The sequence below is a fragment of the Plectropomus leopardus genome, chromosome 16 (genome assembly GCF_008729295.1).
Source record: "Plectropomus leopardus isolate mb chromosome 16, YSFRI_Pleo_2.0, whole genome shotgun sequence".
NCBI classification, from domain to species: domain Eukaryota; kingdom Metazoa; phylum Chordata; class Actinopteri; order Perciformes; family Serranidae; genus Plectropomus; species Plectropomus leopardus.
The window spans coordinates 13916496-13928501 of record NC_056478.1 but is presented as its reverse complement, the minus strand read 5'-3'; the positions used below and the strand labels follow the sequence as shown (position 1 = coordinate 13928501).

The following is a 12006-nucleotide window of genomic DNA, read 5'->3' as shown; positions in this document are numbered from 1 at the left end:
TGAATAAGGTGGTGAAAGGCTTCTTTGCAGCATCTATATTTGAAACATTGCCAACTGTCATGGCTACATACGAGTCTGGACAGACATGGATGTAAACTAAAACTGCAACTGAGGCATACAGTCACGAGGCGTTAATTCTAGCTTGTGATGTGCAGTGCCATCCCATCTTAAGGCACAAATTGATCATTTTTTCTGAATTCTCTCAGATGTTTTATGAGTTGTTCCTGTGAAGAATGCACATGGCTGCAAACTGTGTGAAGGTGACACCTGATAAGCCTTGAGCCTTCCAAGGCCTAACAAGTCTAGCACTCAATCTGTGTTATCAAGGTTTATGATGCCTCAAAAACATGCACGCGCATGCAAGCATGCACACATACACACACACACACTGACACACACACACACCAATTCATCATAAATCGTATTCATGATGTCCACAAGAGCTTTTTTTTAAAGATTTTTTGGGGGCTTTTATGCCTTTGATTGATAGTAAAGGTGAACTGTGACGGGGAGAGAGAGGGGTTAATGTGCAGCAAAGGGCCGAAGCCGGAATCAAGCCTGCGGCCGCTGCAGTGAAGACACAGCCTCTGTATGTGGGGCGCCTGCTCTACTCACTGAGCCACTGTGTACCCCCACAATAGCATTTGTTGACCCTGACTCAAAGTATATGTGCTTGTGTGTGGCATGGCTCACTGTCTGGGGAGTCTGTGTGCAGCATTGTCTTTAATTCTGGTGTCTGTGTCATGGTGAGTCAGTTAAATAAACAGTTGAAAAGGAAGTTATACGTTAATGCTGATTATGCTGATAAATTTCATGTCATTTCTTCCTCCACACACCCACCTGACTGACTCTCTGTCCTGACTTTCTCTCTCTGCAGGCTCCATGAAGTCCTGATGGATCTCCAGCAGCAGCAGTTGCAGCAGCTTTCTGATTGGCTGACGCTGACAGAGGAGCGAATCAGAAAGATAGAGACAGAACCGGCAGCTAAAGACCTGGAGCTCTACAAATTACAGATAGAGCAGCACAAAGTAAAGATTTCCATTCAAGCATTTTTTGTTAAAGTGCTTATCTTGCATTAAGCTAGTCAACAAAGGACAGTTAAATTAGTTTAACCACGACAGGTATTAGAATATGCAGTAAAAATAACTGTCATGGCCGCAATACACTGCTCTTAAAACAGACAAGTCTTGTGACAGCTTTGTCACATGTTTAATCCTGAACTTTCATGACTCATTCACTCCATGGTGTCACCATAAAGTTGTGCAGCATCTCTGCCTGCTCTGTTAATGGATAATGTGTTACTGTGCTGAATTCACTGTTTGTGTTTAGGAGCTTCAGAATGACCTGGAGGCGGAGCAGGTGAAGGTCAACTCTCTAACGCACATGGTGGTCGTGGTTGACGAGAACAGCGGTGAGAGCGCCACTGCTGCATTGGAGGAACAACTACAAGTGAGTTGTCTGCCGGATAATCTGAATAAATGTGTCAGTTCAACGAGAGTCTTATATCTGCTCTTTAATGCCAGTTCAGGAATAATAACATGGTACATTTTTCTAAATGTATATTTATGTTTTTATACGTAAAGTCTGGAAGTAAAGAAGCTGCTTCAGATTTCAGGGATATTTGGACATAGAGGTTTAAATTTGCTGTATTCAAATACGATGTTTCTGTGAACAACCATGTTTGTATTAACGTTTGTCTTTATTCTACATTCAAGTCTTTGGGTGAGCGCTGGGCGGCTGTGTGTCGCTGGACAGAGGAGAGGTGGCACAAGCTGCAGGAAGTCTTCATGGTGTGGCAGCAGCTTCTATCAGACCAGGTAGGACATGTGAATGCTCTCTCTCTTACACTTACATGTGCATTGTCCTCCTTACCCTCGTCAAGTTAAGTAATCAGTTAAGATGGACGGCTTGAACACTCCTACCCTCATTAAGCTATATTGAGATGCACAGAAAAGCCCACGGTGTAATTTAAATCTTTAAAACTGTTCAGTGTTTGCAAGAGAATGACACTATAATGAAGGACAGAGTGTTCTTTACTTCATGAGTTAACCCTTCATAACTTAGTCCTTTTAGTGCACATTGAATCTGTCAGTATTTCAAAGCCACCATTTTTGGTTTGACGAAACTTTTACATCCCAACCTCACCTTTTTCATTCTGCAATTCTCATCTTACACTAAACACACTGTTGTTTGAGTTGGAAATGTGACTGGTTTTGAATTAAAGTGTTGACCTGCCTGCTGAAATTCAGATTTCAAAATGTTTTACACTCGTAAACTATAGGCTCTAGGACACCAGGTCTCTGTTTGTAATAAGTATTTTAAGTTAACGCTTTTTCCCTTCCTCTTCTGTAGAGTTTGTTTGGAGCTTGGCTGGCAGAAAAAGAGGAGGCCTTGAGTGAAGTACAGACCACCAACTTTAAGGACCCAAGTGAAATGAATACTAATGTGCGCCGATTAGCAGTAAGTAGGCTGCCAAGTCTTTGTAGTTGCCGTGCTGCTGCAGCAGATATTTTAATAACGAACTACCTTTACTTTGTGAACTTGAACAATACGGTTTGCATATTTAGTGCAGTCTTAGATTTTTTTGTGATTTTATCCTGTAGATTTTAAAGGAAGACATGGAGAAGAAGAGGAGGACTCTCGACCAGCTGTCTGATGCAGGACAGGATGTTTTATCGCTACTGCGAAGTCCCGAGGCGGGAGCCAAAATTGAGACCGACACGGAGGAGCTGGCACATAGATGGGACAACCTTGTGCAAAAGCTAGAGGACTGCTCCTTCCAGGTGTGTGTGTGTGTGTGTTTTTGTGTCCTTTATTCGCATATGAGTTTATTCAGAGGGGATTTCTTCCTCTTGTTTACTGCACTTAACAAATGTCACAGTAAGTAACACGCCTGAGATAAGAGAGATACATGGATATTAACTGTGGCAATTTGATGCACAAAGTGCACGGCTGCTTATTCCGAGAAAGCTAGCATGGCATCAGAATATAGATTAATATAAACATGCAGCAGTCAATGTCAGTGCTCAAGAAAGGTTGGGCTGAACCATCATGAATCTGCTTTAAGAGAAAAAATGCTCTTGGTTGTTTGTATTTTTTTAAACCAATCACAGTAATCTTTGGCAGTGCTAAGCCCAGAATGCAACGACCGTGCCTTTGCAGAATAATGTCTGGAGGGAACCTGTTTTGGTGAGGACTAAAAGAGATACATTCTTGCAAAAACAAACCACCAAAAAGCCACAGAAAACATTAGATGTTTTAGTGTTTAGGTTGCTAGCTCAAATGTTGTTGTTTTAAACAGTAACATGCTTCATGAGATGGGCAGCCAATGACAGGCTCTAAACTACAGAGTCTATAACCTGTGATGACAAGATTAGTGTTGGGGAAGCTACATCCCTTTGGAAGAAGACAAAATACAACAAAGCTTCCTTGAAAAAAAAAAAAATTGTTAACTATAGTTACTCACAAAAAACAAATTACTTGTTTGTCATCACTCTATGACTGTTGTTTATTTCTGTCCCATTCTCACTGATGCACTAACTCGCTGCTAAGGTAATGGAAGCTGTGACAGACGCCGGGATGACTCAGATGGAAGAACAGGTCGTCGTGGATACGGTTGCTGTAACTGAAGTTGCATCGATCGGTGACCAGGAGTTGGCCCCACCTGCTCCCCCTAAGAAACGACTGGTGGAGACGGATGCAGAAGTCAGACGATTGTAAGAACTGGGACACACATATACAGACTATATCTCCTTTGCCAGAAAAGTGAAATAATAAAAGATGCACAAATACCTACTAATGCTCACATTGTGTTTTGCAGGTTTGAAAATAAGCTCTCTGACCTCTTGAGCTGGATTAAGACATGGAAGGCCTCTGCTCAGGCTTTGGCCTCCACACACCCTGACACTACACCTGACACACCAGACATGCAGGAGAAACTTAAGGTAAATTTGCACATAATACAGCTTAAAGACAAACAATTTCAACTTAAAGTTAGAGCACATGTTTAAAAATGACACCTCAAATATTGGTTGACTAATCACTGCAGGGTTTGGAGTTGGATCTCACAGCAAAGGACGCCACCGTTAGTCAAGTGATCCAAGAGGGCCGAGTCTTGATTGACCAGCTGGAGAGAGGTATGAAGGAAACAGGAGGTTGTCCTTGCTCATTGACATTGAAATCCTGCATTTAATACCCTATAAACCAAACAATTATTTTACACAAATCCACCCAAGTTTGTCAAACACATTCCACTAAAGTGTTCAAAGATTCATATTTATCATTTCTCAGTGGCTTGTGACTACTGCCCGTAACAGAAAATCTTCCATTTCCCTGTTAAATTGTGTTCGTCTCATAAGATTTTACTACTTTTCCACAGCTGCTTGGTATTTTCTGGGTATTTACAAGCCTATGTTTTTTAAATTGTTTTATATGCCACTAATCTGTGTGTGTGTGTGTGTTTGTGTGTTTGTTTGTGGACAGAATAGTAAAAATCTGTCAGCCCGCAGGGTTGCTGACTTCATATAACTGTTCAGTGAAATGAAGAGGCACTCAGGATTTTTATGTGTTTACACTATTCCGGAGGCAGTGAGGGGTAGTGGAGTGGCACTACTAAGTTGGATTAGATTTGTTAAACACCAAACTTTTGACTAAACTTAACTTATTTTATTCCCTTGTATCTGCTGTTCTCTCATCTGAAGTGTCTGTTTCCCAATTTTTTGTATTTACTCTTGCTAGGGTCCCTTGCTCACACCAAAAACTCACAACACACGCTGTGACACATTCTGAATAAATGATGTAGACATCCATTCAAAGTCTACTTAATTATTTGTGAGGTGCATTTGAAGTAAGTCTTCAAATCTTTGTGTTTCTGTCTTCTGCAGAGGGAGTGTGTGTGGACTCTGTGAGGGCAGATATAGACCTGATCCCAACTGAGTGGGAGGTGTGCGCAAGGGAGCTGCAGGCAGCCCGGGAGCGAGTTCACACCCAAAGCCGGGTCAAAGCTGTGTCTGCAGAGCTGGCGGACTTGGACCGAGCCTTTGAGGAACAGGACAGGTGGCTGGACGCGGCCTCAGCTGTAGAAAAGTGCAAGGAGGACGAGCTCAGAAGACTGAGTGGAGAATGTCAGGTAAGAGTCATCGTCGTCGACTTAAATCCTGAATTTCACCTCCGACCCTTTTTATCAATCTTCTTGCATTCAGCTGCAGTTACTTTATAAACATTTCAGCTTCCACAGCAGAGATGAAAGACTTAAGAAGGCGGTCATAGATCAAAACAACCATGAGGGCCAAAAAGGGATGTATCAAAGTTACAGAGTGTCTCAAATGCTTGCAAAGTCAGTGAACGTTGTACAGAGTCAGATGGATAAAACTCCTCCTGATGTGTCCTGAAGTGTGAAGTTAAGATTTTTCAATTTCATGACTAATTCACTTTGAGCAGTGAGTGTAAACCCTGTCAGTTTAAAAGTTAACTCCATCCAGTAACCTGTGAATTTCTCTCCAGACTAACTTTTTGTTGCCATGTGTGCTGCAGGTTTGCCTCATTTTTATGCAGAAACAAAAATGATTCATTCGTTTCAACTACAGTTGGTAACTTTTATAAAAACAACTTTAAGTCATATTGAATGAAATTGTCACAAATATAAAGTAGTAAATGAGACAGTATCTGAAAAAAAACACTCACTCACACTCATCAAATATAAATCAAGATTCTGTTACTGCTTTGCCTAATTCTCACCTCAAATGTTTTCAGAAACGTATTATAGTGTGCTGTTTAGCCGTAAATAAGGACGTTTGCTACTACCTGTGGGAGGTGGGATTTCAGCATGACTGTTTTTTACATGGTGGTTGGGCCACAAACTTTCTGATTTCACACCTCAACAGAATTTGCCAGGGTCCAGACCTTTGAATCAGCCCACTCCACTCCACAAGTTTGAGTTGACTGATTCTTATGGCATTTTGACAAGAAACGGCGGTATATTGGTTAAATAAAATTATACCCCAAATGAGCGCTGCGGGGGGATTTGATTAGCTATGGGCAGGACTAATGCTCTAGTCAAATGTTGTTAAGCGGTGTGCCAGAACCAATTAGGAGTAATAATAACAATGGCAATGCTTCAGACAAGATAGATGCTGCCACGGAGGCTGTTCCAATTTGACATGTCATCTAATTATCACCTGACATCATATTTTGTTCTACTTTGCTCTTCTTCCCTTTTAAAACCTCAGCAAAACCAGTATGTTGGTGTAATGCATCAGTGTGAACTTGAACTGATGTCAGATTCAGGCATCCATTCCAGAAATGGGTTAGAGGTTATGGTTAGATATAGGTTAAATAGATAAAATAAAATAAATAAAAAGAGCAGATGCAACGTCAGCCTGAAAATTGAAACGGCGTGTAATGAGTTCACAATTCTGTCTAATACCGGGCAAAAACACAGAGCTAAAATATGTTTCTGAAAACGTTTTAGGTGTGAATTAGGCAATGCAGTTACAGAGTCTTGATCTATATTCTAGGATCTGCGCTGCCCAGTTTGACAATTTTGGATAAGGATTGATTGGCATAACTGATAACTGCTTAGTGACTCCTCGACTTTGATTGGTTGTTTTCCATAAGCCCAGTAGATTCTAGCAATGTCATTAGAATCACTACACTAGTGACAACATGTTTTTTTCACAGATTATCTGTCACATTTACTACTTTGTAAATGTGGTGACAGTTTCAGCAAATATGACAAAAAGTAACTTTCACAAAAGTTACCAACTGTAACTTCAAGAAGACACTGACTTTGCTTTCTAGCACAAAATAAATCAAATACAAGCAAAATGATTTGCTGAAACATAAACTTTCCATCATGTCTCATCATTCTGCATCATTATTAAACAGAAGTCATTGTAATGTTCAAGGAAACCACTAACCATAGGCTTGTACTAAGGTCAAGGGAATATACTTTTATTGAGCCAAGTTTAGAACATTTCCCTTTCTGTGTGGATGTACAGACATTTTCCCTGAAATGTCCTTGAACAATTCTCCACTTACGAATTAATTTGTCTTTCTCTTATGCTCTTCAGTCCCGACTTGTTCAGGTCACTGCCTCGAGTCCACGGTTGGAGCAGCTTTCTGCAGAGGTGGGGTCACTAGGAGCCATGCCTTCTCTGAAAGACAACGTGGTGGTGGTATCTGCTCATCACGCCTCCACACTGCAGCGGCTACAGAACAGAGAGCAAGAGGTCAACAAAGGTACTTGTGCTGATCAAAATGATTTGCTTAACCAGTGCAGAGGAAACCTGTTCCAAAACTCCTCTGTATTAACAGTACCATATGCTTTTCAAGGGATTTGACAGCCTTGAGGCATCTTCCTATTTCACAGAGCTGCAGTGCAGGATATTTAAGCCTTCCTTAAAACAAAGACCCATTCTCTCTGCTTGCTCTTGGCTCAAAGCTCTCAGGTTTATAGGGAGACTGCAAGAGTGATAGCTAAGATCAGCAGAGCTCAGTCCCACAGGGCTTGTGTAAATTTGACATCAGCTTTTTATATGAATCCTTGGCCAGCCACAAGTAATGGATGATGCCCTTATATGGCCTCCAAAAGCTCACAGACGCGTGAGTGTGTACGTGAGCGATTGAGCGTAAGATCGTCCCTCTGTGCCAGCTCCATCTCCACCTGAGGACGTGACTTAGACCTGGAGCAGTCCTGAAAATCAGTCACCGTTTTACGTCTTGAATTTACATGCTCTCCTATCGGCCAAAAAGGAGTCTGTAAAGGGAGATTTGACTCGTCTACGGTCTTGACCAAAGGTGCGTGTGTGTGTATGTGTGCGTGTGTATCTGTGCCTCATGGGCTTTTATGACTCTGAGGATTTGGATGAAAGCCAAGGAAAACCATTTTGTTTCTGCTTGAGGGCAGGTTGCCTCTCGCTGGGGCCTCTCTCTGGTTCCCCCCCTGCTTTCTCCAAGTTACGGTCCATCTCTGCTCTTTGTATATATAAACACAGCCAGATTATGTAAGCATTAAATCACCTGGTAATTAAAACGCTGACAGAGAAGGAGAGGAGACAAGAGACAGTCGAGGAGAAGAGCAGGAACAGAAAGAAACATAAACGTCATATATAAATGAGGTTGAAGTAGTCAAAAATGGGCACTTTTGTAATTATTTAATCACCTTTGCATTTGGGTTAGACAGCTGGGATTTTATAGTATATTTTTAAAATCATCTTGCTCGATTGACATACATAAGTTGGTTAGAGGAGCACAGCTAAACTTACTATAAGAAACAGGCTGTCAAACATCTGGGATCCTCTTGCAGCACGTAAAACACACATACACTGGAGGGAAATCCCAAATCTGCTCACTGCCCCCCTGTGGTTAAAATGTGTTGCAAACATTTTGATACCTTAAATTCAAACTCTGTGTTTTCTCCCCTTCTTCGTCCTTGTCTTATTCCAGCTTTGGCCAATCTCAAGGCCAGCCAGATGCTTTCAAACCAGGTGGAGGGTCTAGAGGCCAGACTGTCCACTCTGAGAGACAGAATAGTGGACATTCCTACTGCTGAGGGGGCAGTTGAGCGGGCACAGGTGAGTCGTAGCACCATCTTAATAAATGAAGTCATGGCTCTCTGTGAAAACAATAGTCAGCTTTCCAACAAACTACATGCAAATATGTAAATATTCTGATAACTACCTTACAGACAGATATGCAGGAACAAAACATTAACTCCCAGGTGGAGTTTACGAAACATAAAGTATCAAAGTCAGAGTCTTGTTTATTGCCAATTAGGTTTTCACATACAAGGAATTTGCTTTGGTTTGTCGGTGCATAACATAACCCTAGTGAGAGTAAAAGAAAATGAAAGCTAGTATTGAAAATATTAAGAAACGACATGTAGAACAGAAGAAATTTATATTAAATGTATGTCAAAATACTATTGAATTACTATTAAATACTCGCAGTATATCTGAATTAAAAGGAAAGAGCATTGTAAGGTTTAGAAGTTACATTAGAATTGTTGTCATTGTTAAATAGTATAAGAATAATATTATTTATTTTACGGTTTTAGTTTAGCTTTGAAGTGCCACTTTAGGTTGTGTCATACAATCTTCTATTATTCTTATTTCTCAAATATTTTTTTTGAACTTTCAGCCTATAAATTGATGCAACAAACAAATATACTTTTTACAGATTCACTTATTCTGTTTTTCTAGTTGGCAATTACATATATGATTTTATAATCCACACTGTTGTGAAATTCTGACTTAATTACATATTTTGTGTTAGGTTGTGACTCTGCAACTTTGTGTTGAAGGCCTGAATCCAAATAAGATATTGCTGGTTAAGAGGGCAGGATCACTGCAGATTAAAACACTGCCACAATAAAAATCGTAATAAAGATTATTTTCATCTACATATCCATGTGTTGTAAGAGTAAAAATTGCACAGTAGTTATTTCGAATTGTTGTGGTTTATCTGGAGCCTGTAGCTGATGCAACATGTACCCTCTGACCTTGAAGCTAAATGGATTTCATTCTCAACAGCCACTTTGTTTGTGTCTGTCTATGTGCTTGTATGTATATCAGAGTGAGTGTTAATCTCTGTCTGCTGTCAGTTTTTCTTGTCCAGCACACAATAAGCCCCTTTATCAGCCAGTTACTTCCCTCTGCACTGTATCAAACCTCTGTAGGAGGAAAAGGGTGTGTGTATTTGTGTGTGTGTGTGTGTGTGTGTGTTTGTGTGTGTGTGTGTGTGTGTGTGTGTGAGTGAGTTTTGGTATGTAGCTTTGTGATGTATGTGTTGTTGTGTTTTGTGTGTGTTGCTGTGTGTATTTCTCTCCTCCTCCATCCTTCAGTGGAATGTGGCTTGTTCGGAGCTCTTGTTATCGTGGCAGATAGGGCACGGTGCTGGGGAAGGGGCGGGGACTTGGCACATTCTGGGCAGCGTGCCCGTGCATGCAGCATGGAGCTCCTAACAGCTCAGTGTGGGGCCGCTCAACCAGTCAGTCAGCCTGACAGCCTCCATTCCTGTCTTATCAGAGTTATTGTAATTACCAGTTTGCAACTCAAGTAGCAGTCACATCAACATTCAAGTTGTAATTACAAGTGGGAAACTCAAGGTTTTTTTTGATAGCTTCAATATATTTGATTTGGCACATAATAACTCGGGAATTGCCCAAAAACCAAACTGACATTGATCAATGATCAATGTCTGCCAAAGACCATTGTTCAAGGTAATTAATCCAAGATGTTTCACATTGTTGGTGCACAGTAGTTTAAACCCTCACAGCACAACTCTGCAGTCAATCTAGTGTCCTTTTGTGATAGAAATGCTTGGTCATAAACACACAAATCTTTCCCATATTAGCCCACCTCAAGGATATACAGAATGCGTTTTGGTGAAGAACACATCATTTGGTTTGTTGACAAAAAGGCCACAGTGTATTTCTATCAAAAATAAATTGTTGTTATTATTAAATCACATTTAAAGGGGTCCATAATATAAGGTCAGGGTGGGGCACAATATAAAGGAGCTTGGAAAAACTTGGGATGCGAAATAGACCTCACCGCTACAAATGTTTTTTGTTTTTTGTGTGTGTGTGTGTGTGTGTGTGTGTGTGTGTGTGTGTGTGTGTGTGTGTGTGTGTGTGTGTGTGTGTGTGTGTATGTGTGTGTGCGCGCGCATGCTCGCGCACATGCGTCTGCATGCTTTATTTAACCAAAGAAACAGAAAACCCAACCCATAATAGCATCCAAAACAGACAGAACACACACATGCATGATAGTGTGTTTTAGCATATATAGGACAGTCCACCTACAGGTATGATTACAGGTCATGTAGACTATTCACAAAGTTTATTAATGGATTCCAGGTTTTGCAAACTCTCTTAATGGAGCCCTTGATGCTGCATCTGACTTTTTTTCTTCAGTTACAAATATTTACATAACTTTTTCAATGCTGAAGCTTCGGTCAATCATTGTTACACATTGTTATTGTTAATTTTACAGCATAACAAACTAACTGAAGACATTAAAAGTTTCCGTGATCGCCTAGTACTTGTATACAAACACAGCTTGAATGTGTCATATTAAGCCTGAACTTTTGTTCCCCTTAGGGCCTGTGTCTGGAGATTGAGCAAACACAGCAAGCCTCTGATCCCACAGAACAACAAAGATGGAGTCAGCTCTCATCCAGGGCCCGTGAGGAGCTGGGTACACTGCAGTGCATCTTGGGTAGCATGAAGGACAATCAGGTAGGGTCGCTGTAATCAGTGATGTAAGAAGCCTACAAATGTAACAAAGAAATACACTTTGAATTTTTTTGTCTTAACTTTTCTATACATTGGTTTAATGTTTTTGTTAGGTGCGTTTGGTGGAAGTGGAACGTTGGTTGGACGCGGTGCAGGAGCTATTGTCTCGTGATGCAACGGGGTTGAGTGACAAAGAGGGTCTACAGGAAGAGCTTAACCAGTGCAAGGTTGGAGGACAAAACAAAACATGAAAACATTTTGACATTCTGATGGTGAAGACCCTAACAATTTATCCCTAAAAAATTACTTTTTATGTTGTTTATGTGAAGATTGCAGTCATTTCACAATTAGAGTTTGACCTGCATTGATTATTTCTGATGATTTCACTTTGCACAGTATTATTATTTATCCTTCTTTCTGTCTGCTAAAAAGGAGTATGTTAATGAGATGGAGTCAGTGGAAGGTTCGTTGAAGCAGATGGGAGAGAATGTGAGCGCGATTCAGGCAGCTGCAGTCCTGGGACTGGCCAAGTGGGGGCAGGATAAGTTGGATGAGTGCCGGAGTAAATGGGACTCTCTTAGCAAACAGGTGAGGAAAAACTTTTGTCATTCTGTACTTTCATGTCCTGCAATTCATGTATGAAAGAAATGTGGCTTCTTAAGTTGTGTGTATGTATGCCTGTATATTCATTCACATAATCACAGTTACATTTTAGTGTCACTAGCAGGCAGATAAGTCATCCTCTGTTGAACAAAGTCTTACACTCACAA

At 40.8% G+C, this 12006-nt stretch overlaps 1 protein-coding gene across 5 annotated transcripts in view; it reads left to right on the top strand.

The window, feature by feature from the left end:
• The window catches only part of utrn (utrophin), a 239026-nt gene that overhangs the window by 38730 nt on the left and 188290 nt on the right, over positions 1 to 12006 (top strand). For all 5 annotated transcript variants that reach the window (XM_042503021.1, XM_042503022.1, XM_042503024.1 and 2 more), the window contains 14 exons: positions 878 to 1028; positions 1330 to 1449; positions 1716 to 1817; positions 2353 to 2460; positions 2604 to 2783; positions 3553 to 3716; positions 3821 to 3944; positions 4049 to 4136; positions 4884 to 5128; positions 7071 to 7239; positions 8446 to 8573; positions 11102 to 11239; positions 11350 to 11463; positions 11669 to 11824. In XM_042503021.1, the coding sequence (XP_042358955.1) occupies positions 878 to 1028; positions 1330 to 1449; positions 1716 to 1817; positions 2353 to 2460; positions 2604 to 2783; positions 3553 to 3716; positions 3821 to 3944; positions 4049 to 4136; positions 4884 to 5128; positions 7071 to 7239; positions 8446 to 8573; positions 11102 to 11239; positions 11350 to 11463; positions 11669 to 11824 (1987 nt within the window). The remainder of the gene's footprint in view (positions 1 to 877; positions 1029 to 1329; positions 1450 to 1715; positions 1818 to 2352; positions 2461 to 2603; positions 2784 to 3552; positions 3717 to 3820; positions 3945 to 4048; positions 4137 to 4883; positions 5129 to 7070; positions 7240 to 8445; positions 8574 to 11101; positions 11240 to 11349; positions 11464 to 11668; positions 11825 to 12006) is intronic.